The sequence below is a fragment of the Centroberyx affinis genome, unplaced genomic scaffold (assembly GCF_046629955.1).
Source record: "Centroberyx affinis isolate AG114_WGS23_722 - 3 ecotype Tasmania unplaced genomic scaffold, CSIRO-AGI_Caff_v1 ptg004210l_1, whole genome shotgun sequence".
In the NCBI taxonomy this organism is placed as follows: domain Eukaryota; kingdom Metazoa; phylum Chordata; class Actinopteri; order Beryciformes; family Berycidae; genus Centroberyx; species Centroberyx affinis.
In genome coordinates this window covers 50,482-59,420 of record NW_027281955.1, presented here as the reverse complement: position 1 = coordinate 59,420, position 8,939 = coordinate 50,482, and the positions used below count along the sequence as shown (strand labels likewise).

General features: G+C 39.2%; 1 protein-coding gene across 1 annotated transcript in view; it reads left to right on the top strand.

Annotated features, from left to right (window-relative positions):
• Positions 1-95: 95 nt before the first annotated feature.
• The window catches only part of cacna2d4b (calcium channel, voltage-dependent, alpha 2/delta subunit 4b), a gene marked incomplete at its 5' end in the record, with an annotated part of 57,302 nt that continues 48,458 nt past the window's right edge, over positions 96-8,939 (top strand). Inside the window, 10 exons of the mRNA XM_071543043.1 lie at positions 96-173; positions 933-1,013; positions 2,032-2,106; positions 2,881-2,967; positions 3,300-3,371; positions 4,767-4,828; positions 5,602-5,669; positions 6,483-6,528; positions 7,725-7,822; positions 8,748-8,844. Of these exons, the coding sequence (XP_071399144.1) occupies positions 96-173; positions 933-1,013; positions 2,032-2,106; positions 2,881-2,967; positions 3,300-3,371; positions 4,767-4,828; positions 5,602-5,669; positions 6,483-6,528; positions 7,725-7,822; positions 8,748-8,844 (764 nt within the window). The remainder of the gene's footprint in view (positions 174-932; positions 1,014-2,031; positions 2,107-2,880; positions 2,968-3,299; positions 3,372-4,766; positions 4,829-5,601; positions 5,670-6,482; positions 6,529-7,724; positions 7,823-8,747; positions 8,845-8,939) is intronic.

The following is an 8,939-nucleotide window of genomic DNA, read 5'->3' as shown; positions in this document are numbered from 1 at the left end:
TGTGTCGACCTTTTGAACATCTTTAATCGTCTCTTTGACCTGCAGCAGCAGGAACGGCTGCAGAATAATGAAAATGTGTTTCCTGTGTCGCTCAGCTCTTCGCCACCAAGGCCCAGAGTCTCCTGCTGATGACATCAGTCGCCATGCCGGTGTTCAGCAAGAAGAAGGAGACGGTCAGTGCAGTCCAGTGTGGCACAAGACACATTTGTGTTACTTTTCAACACAGTGTATATTTATAAGGTGTTGTGTCACATTGATTTAAGACCTGGACAGACTTTCTACTTTCACAGTGTTTGTAGCAGAATGGTTTTAAATGGGGCTGCAACTAACAATTATTTTCATTGTCGATTAATCTGTCGATTATTTTCTTGATTAATCGATTAGTTGTTTGGTCTATAAAATGTCAGAAAATGGTGAAAAATGTGGATCAGTGTTTCCCAAAGCCCAAGATGACGTCCTCAAATGTCTTGTTTTGTCCACAACCCAAAGATATTCAGTTTACTGTCACAGAGGAGGAAAGAAACCAGAAAATATTCACATTTAAGAAGCTGGAATCAGAGAATTTTGACTTATTTTTCTTAAAAAATTACTCAAACCAATTAACAGGTTGTCAGAATATTTGGCGATTAATTTAATAGTTGACAACTAATCGATTAATCGTTGCAGCTCTAGTTTTAAAGCATCAGTAGTATAATTTTGCCATGTTTTTTTACTTCACTGGAGTTTTTCCATCCCATGTGCACCTCTGGAGGTTAGCTGAAATCCTGACATCCTCCATGTTTGTTTCTAACATGCTGACTTGTGCTTCATGACTCCTGTATTATCTAACAGTGGAAGAGTTTCCCTTTAAGTAGAATATCTTCAGAAGTCTCAACTCTGTATTGTTAATGTCCGTGTGTCCATAAGTGACCGTGTCGCCCCCGTCTCTCCAGCTGTCCCATGGGATCCTGCTGGGCGTGGTCGGCTCTGACATCCCGCTGATGGAGGTGATGAAGCTCGCTCCCAGATACATGGTGGGTGCAGCAGAAAATAGAAATGTTTTCATTCTGCTCCTTCCTCTTCCACTTTCTGCTTCTGTCCAATACAGGAAATGAGAAAAGAGAATGTATGAATATTGTGTTTGTAAAGCTTTATTTATACTGGGAAGGTTGACAGAGCTCCACCCTGCTTCACATTCATAGTTATTGAAGGTTGAAGGTTCAGTGCCTTGCTCAAGGGAGAGTGGGTGTGTCTGGGGATTCGAACCGTCAACCTTACAGTGAAAAGCCTGCCTCTCTAATGTCTAGATCCACCGCCTCCCATGTGGCTGTATGTGGCGTACTTAAAGGAATAATTCACCCAAATATGAAAATGTTGTCATTAGCTTCTCACCCTCATGTCAGTGGGGAGTCATTCCTATGTTCCCAGGGTCCTATGTTCCCAGGGTCCGATGTTCCCCAGATTTATATGGCACATAATAGGAACATGACAAAGGGTCCTATGTTCCCCAGTTCTAAATATGTGCTCTCCCAGGGTCCTATGTTCCCAAGGTCCTGTGTTCCCAGGGTCCTATGTTCCCCAGCTCTATATGGCACATAATGGGAACCTGAAAAGATGTTCTCCCAAGAGTTTGAGTCTAGTTTGAGTAGAATTTTATCCACAGAACCACCCAGACTCCACAGATGTAACAAAGATGAGACCTTCAAAATCAAATAAAATGATAACCATTGGTTTTGTTGTGTTTATATAGCTGTTTTGAAGCCTTGTTCCAATAAAAAAAAACAACTGGATAATATTTATGAAATATTTTAATTTGAAACAGGTCAAATTTGACCCGAACACAATAGGAGGGTTAATGTGTGTTAACAGAATATTGAACTGGGGAACTTAGGACCCTGATACGCTCCCGCCAATACATACTATCAGCAGCCATGAGTCGTGTCCAGGTGTCCTTGAGCAAGGCACTGAACTCTACCTGCTCAGTCACAGTGAGCCACTGAGGACTAAAATGTCAAAACCTTTTGGGTCGCTGTGTTTCCTCTTCCTCCTCAGCTGGGAGCTCACGGCTACGCCTTCCTCATCACCAACAACGGCTACATCCTGGCTCATCCTGACCTTCGACCTTTGGTGAGTTTTACCTCTGGACATCAGACCGGTCAAACGTTACATTTTGCCCAGGGGCCCTAAGGCAGCTCTGCTTTCATCACATAGGAAAACCCTGACCTTATAGTAGAATTAAATAAAGTATCATGAGTGAAGCACTAAATTAAAGTTGTGAAGTAAGGGATGAGGTACTTCTGTGTACCAGATAAATGTACATGATAGATGTTTTTTTATTTACTTAACAAAAATAACAATACAACACTAAACACACAGAAATGACAGAAAAAAACATAAACATGTAGAGACTTCAGAAAAGAGAAAATAAAAATACTTTGTTTTACATTTGTTATGTTTACATTAACTAGAGAGAATGGAGATCACAGCCCAGTTATGAAAAAAAAGGTAGAGAAAGTCTAACTGATATAAACAAATGCAGGTATGGTCATATAAGCTTATACATAAATAAAACGTTACGTAAAAGAACAGTTACGTAAAAGAACAGAACATGATAAAGTATTATATACTCCATTTACAGTTTTTAATAAATAAAGCCAATACAAAAGGCAAAAAAAGAAAAAAAAGTGAAAAACAGGAAAAGAAGAATACAAAAACAGGACATATCAAAGCTCAAAATTCCATGCCTTTATAACTGATAGTTTTTCCCATTTTTTCCCATTTGTACATGATAGATGTTTCTATCATGTAGGGTGTAGGGAGTGTTTATCATGACAGCACTACACACACACACACACACACACACACACACACTCACACTCACTAGCCTCCTCTCTCCTACAGTATAAAGACGGTAAGAAACTGAAGCCGAAGCCAAACTACAACAGTGTGGATCTGTCCGAGGTGGAGTGGGAGGATACAGAGGAGATGGTAGGCACACACACACACACACACACACACACACACACACACACACATATACATTATCTTCATTATCTCTCTCACATGCCCTTAGTTTAAGTTTAGGCTTCAGCCTACACCTTTTTTTTCCGGTCAGACAATATAATGTTTTATTTTGTTTTATTTTTGATATAATGATTTAGTATTATATAAACCACTTTCATAACTGTATTTGTTGTTATTGTGTATAATTAACCGCAAAAAAAAATAAAACTAAACTAAACGAATCTAATTTTATTATCTAAGAAAAAATAAGGTCTCATGTCACTCTGGACTAAAGTGTTTTTGTCCCCTGCCTGCAGCTCAGGACAGCCATGGTGAAGGGAGAGACAGGCAGCCTCACTCTGCCCTTCAGAGCCTCTGTGGATAAAGGGGTGAGTGCTGCTTACAATCAATCCATCAATCAATACGCTGTTCATCAATAAGTAATAATACACAATATCTGTTTTGCTGGTCTGAGTTTGACAAAACGTGGAGGGATGATTTATTTATTTATTTATGGTTTATTTGATAGGGACAGATACAATATATACAGACAAACTGAGAACAGCTATCAGATGCAAGTATCATAGTGTTCATAGCGGATGCTAATTTGCAACACCCGTCCCTAGAAGGGCTTTTGTGAGAATAAGAGATTAAAACAGTGAGGTAAAAAGAAGGTAAACCGAGTACAGCAAGATACAATAGAGCACAAGGTAAAAAAAAAAAAAAAAGGAGGAAGTAGGAAAAAAAGAGGTAAACTGAGTACAACAAGATACCATAAAACACACATTTATTAGTAACATAACTACAGAAAACTAGACATGAGTACAAGTTTGTTGCTGAGTTAACCAGGAGGATTTGGTAACTCTCTTAAAAGTGGTGAAGTTTGCAGCAGATTTCAAATGATCAGGTAGTGAGTTGATGCAGGGAGGATGATGGCTCTGTGTTCTGCTGTTGAAAAATATAACATAACGATTGGCCTGATGGGGGCGCTGTAGTTACAGGTCAACATTTTAAACTTTGAAAGGTCATAACTGCTGTAACACCGGTCAGACTTTGATGAAACCTGGAGGGAGGATGCTACCAAACCAAACCCCTTCATTTTATCCCTGAAATGTCCTTAATTTCTCATTACGTTAACACCAATTATCCATTAAAAATAACATAGCTTTCAAAAATTAAGGTTAATATCAAACATTAAGGCGAGTTTAAGAAGGTTTTAATGGGGTCTCCTCCATTAATAACTCCCTCCCCATTTTAAGGGGATTTTGCATGAATTAAGGGGTGAATTAATATAAATGTAAGGTTATTTTAAGGGATTACTGGTTCGTAGACTAACTAGCTATCTAGTAGCAGCTAGCGTTAGCGTGTTCACATTAACATCAGTGTGTTTGCTGGCTAGTTAGCGAGCTAACAGTTTGTTCAGGTTAACTGAGCTGACTCTTCTCAAGCTCCAACTCTTCATGTTTTGGAGTAGAGACTAGGGCTAAAGACAAGACAGTTTACTGTGTCACAGTAACCTACATTTGGAAACAAATCCACCTTATCACACTATTCACTTTTACTGAGAACGTTACTGAATGGATCTACAGCCACACCACAACAAGCTGACTCAGCTGCTCTCTGCTGACAGCTGCTTCACACACATTTACACTTTATTAACTAACACACAGTTCTACAGTGTTCCTCCATCATGGAGACTCAGCTGGTGATTTGTGATAAATTACCTGCAGCCTCTACAGTGAGAATGACAGTATTCAGTATAACTTGGTTCTCTTCTCCAACAGAAAAGACCTCTGTACCTCGTCAACGATTATTTCTACACAAACATCGACGAGACGCCGTTCAGGTAAAGCTTCACATCAACAGGCTAAAACACATGTTCAAAGTGCTGTTTCAAGTCTGAAGTCTGATATGATTTATTTCTGCTTTAAGTGTTGTTGTTTTTTTTCCCAGACTCAAGTATTTATCAGTTATTATACAGTATAGTGATATAGGCTCCATGCTAACACTTTAGCATACAGTATTGAGTGATTGTAGGCCACTAGCATTGTCTAAATTAAGAATAGTAAACGTTGTTAGTGGTTTTTATAGCATGTATTGTAGATTCATCTTTAAAAATGAAACACTAACTCAGCATAGCTGATGTGACCAGGAAAATAAATTCGCAAATAGTTAATGTGAGAAACCACATATTCATCCGCTGTGCAGTGATTTTTATCTGTACACAGTCTCCCATCGCCCACCACCTTCACTTCATATTGAAACAGGAAAGGTAGTCCATGCAGTTCAAAACACTACTTTATTTTCATATTTCTTGTAAACTTAACATTTAAAATCACTTATCATTTAGCTTTAGAGCTGCTAAAAGTTCTCATTTTCTCACCTACTATCACTCAACATAGTGAATGCTAAAGTGTTAGCATGATGCATCAGGGCCAAGGATCTCCCGGGGACCCATGGATGATTTTGGTGTCTCTCTTCTCATCACCAACAGGACAATCTCCCAAAACCTCTGTGTATTCTTTTTACCTGTCCGTTCAGTTGTATTTGTGTGATTTGGCCACTAGAGAGCAGCATGTTGTAGCAGTCCAGTCACCTCTCCCCCTCCTGTCTCCTCAGCTTCGGCATGGTTCTGACCAAAGGCCCCGGACAGCTGATGTTCATGGGAAACGTGTCTGTGGAGGAAGGTGCGATTCCCACAATCCCCTGCGTGAACAATCCTCTTCCTTTCTTTCCTTTAACGCTGGAGGCAGAAAGCTCTGACTCCTGTCTGGTCTCATCAGCTGATGCTTATCTGTATATGCTGTGATTTCTTATGCTTGTATTGTGTTTTTATACTCTGTGTTTTTATATTTATTGTATTTTTAGTTTGTGTTTTTTTTTACTGTAAACCGGTGATCATATCCTGTCCAGAGCCATGTGTACGCAGGTTTTATTCCCAACCAATCACTGCACTCTACGAACCAGTAATCCCTTAAAATAACTTTACATTTACATTACTTCACCCTTTAATTCGTGCAAAATCCCCTTAAAATGTATTAAGGGAGTTATAATGGAGGAGATCCCATCGAAGACCTCCTTAAACTCCTTGACTCCTTACTTTCTAATTTAATGTAAAATTCAGGGAGACAGGAACTTTCCATTAATAACCTGTAAACCTGCACAAAAGGCAGGAAAAATCCCTTAACCAGCCCATGAATAAATCCCTTATAAACCCAGGATACTAACTTTACTTTTTTTAAAGCCATGTTATTTTTAATGAATAATTAATGTCAATGTAATGGAGAAATTAAGGACATTTCAGGAATCAAATTAAGGGGTTTGGTTTCATAGTGACAGCAGCTGATTGAAGTGTGTTAATCAGTGAAATCAGCTGCTGTAGTGTTTGGTTGGAATAAAAATTTTACTGTAAACCAAATTTCCCCTCCAGGACAATAGGCATTTTGAACTGAATTGAATTTAAATTAACTGAATTGTTTTTGGGGTTTTTTCCTCCGCAGGTCTGCATGACCTGACCTCCCCCGACCTCACCATCGCCTCGGAGTGGTACGTCTGAATCCCTTTAACCCTCAACCAATAAGAAACACAGTAGATTTCCCTTTAAGCAGTTTATTTAGGCAGAAAACACCATTGAATCAATCAAATTATTCTATAAACAAAATAAATATTTAACCAAGCATCATTGGTTAGGATGTTGCTTAAGTGCAAGAGTGGAAGTAACTACTGAGTTGTTTTTTTGTGTACTTTTTTAAGTCAGTAATTTTACTTTTACTTCACTACATTTTAAATCCCATCCATTACAGAGGACAGATTTTGTGTCGTAATTTGGCCATTTGTGGATCCATTCACAGTGAGAAGAGGAATCTGACTTTACTTTGTTTCTGCACTTTATTTCCTCATTTCTAATGTTTCCAGTGAAAAGAATCTAGTGTGAACTCTGTCCTCTCTCCTGTTAGAATCACATGGAAAAGATCACAGCTGACAACGTTCTCTGTTCTAAAGAGGAACTCAGGAGGTTTTACTCTGAGGACATTTTAAATCACACACTTTTTACTTTACTGAAGGAGATCTTTACACCAGAACTTTTACTTCTACTTCAGTAAAATATCAGCAAAGTAAAAATACTTGAGTAGGAGATGTTAATACTCCTTCCACCACTGCTGAAGTGTAGTGTAGTGTAGGTCAGTGGTTCTCAACGAGGGGTCCGGGGACCACTGGGGGTCTTTGAGGGGGTTCCAGGGGGTCCCCAGGCAAATTTATGAATTGTTAAACTTCAGCATTATTTCATTTGCAAGAAGTTAACACAATTAGAGAATGTAGAAGAATGACTGTTCTGATCATAGTTTCTCTGTTATCTCTCTACCTACAATACAGATAGTCATGGAGTTCTGGAACAAATCATATCTAACAATAAAAATATTCTCAGATTTGGGTCTGAGAGACAAAATCTCATCAAATGGGGGTCCGTGGCTCTAATGTGGACTAAATTTGGGGTCCTTGATATGAAAAAGGTTGAGAATCACTGGTGTAGGTGAGGTTTGTTCTGATTCAGTCAGTTATGGTTTGATGGAAGTCGAGTCAAAATCAGCTGATAACACCAATGATAAAGTTTCCTGTAACATCCGAGCCAGGTTTCTGTGCAGCTGTTCACTCTGGCTTCAGTTGAGTTAAATCAGATCTCCTCTCCTCTCCTCTCCTCTCCTCTCCTCTCCTCTCCTCTCCTCTCCTCTCCTCTCTCTCAGGACGTACTGTGAGACGGACATCGACCCGCACCACCGCAAATACAGCCAGCTGCAGGCCGCGATCCGCTACCTGCTGGGCAAGGAGCCCGACCTGGAGTGTGAGTTTCCACACACACATCACAGGACCAAACCCCCGAAACACTTTAACACTGTTTACAAAAAGATATTGGAGATTAGAGCTGCAACGATTAATCGATTAGTTATCAACTATTAAATTAATCGCCAACTATTTTGATAATCGATTAATCGGTTTGAGTAATTTTTTAAGAAAAATACGTCAAAATTCTCTGATTCCAGCTTCTTAAATGTGAATATTTTCTGGTTTCTTTACTCCTCTATGACAGTAAACTGAATATCTTTGGGTTGTGGACAAAACAAGACATTTGAGGACGTCATCTTGGGCTTTGGGAAACACTGATCCACATTTTTCACCATTTTCTGACATTTTATAGACCAAACAACTAATCGATTAATCGAGAAAATAATCGAGAGATTAATCGACAATGAAAATAATCGTTAGCTGCAGCCCTATTGGAGATGAATCTTGCATTTCTGGGTCAATTTAGTTGTTTTGCCTCCATGTTTGTTTTGTCACTGATATTTCTCGGACTTCAGAATCAGAATCACAATATCCACCAAGTCCAGTAGATATACAGGAGTTTGTCTCAGAGGAGTGACCAAGGCAGCTTTGCTCGAGTCCCAAGTCAGTCTCAAGTCTTAATGTAGATCACCAAGTCAAGTCCAAGTCAAGTCCATGTCATTAATGTCAAGTCTCAAGTCTAAATGTAGAACAGCAAGTCAAGTCAGAACAAATCAAGAGTCCAGTATCAATTTAATATCTTAAAGAAAACTAAATATCTAGGACTTTTCAATGCAATATGGTTTTAATAGGATAAAAACTTGGTAAGAGCATCACGAGTTTGATTTCTATAATCAGTTTCAACTTCAATGAATTCAGTCATTCCATACAAATTCAGAAAACAGTTTGACATTTGTTTGAAAAGGCTCCTGTCTGTTGCCTAGGCGACGAGGTGTTGCTGCAGCAGACGCTGTTTGACGCCGTGGTAACGGCTCCTCTGGAGGCTTACTGGAACGCTCTGATGCTGAACGACGGAGACGGGTGAGACAGGAGGAGACTTAACGTTTACATTTACATCATGTGGTACTTACTGTACTTTCTCCCTATGGTACATACAGTATGTTTCAGTTTATGGT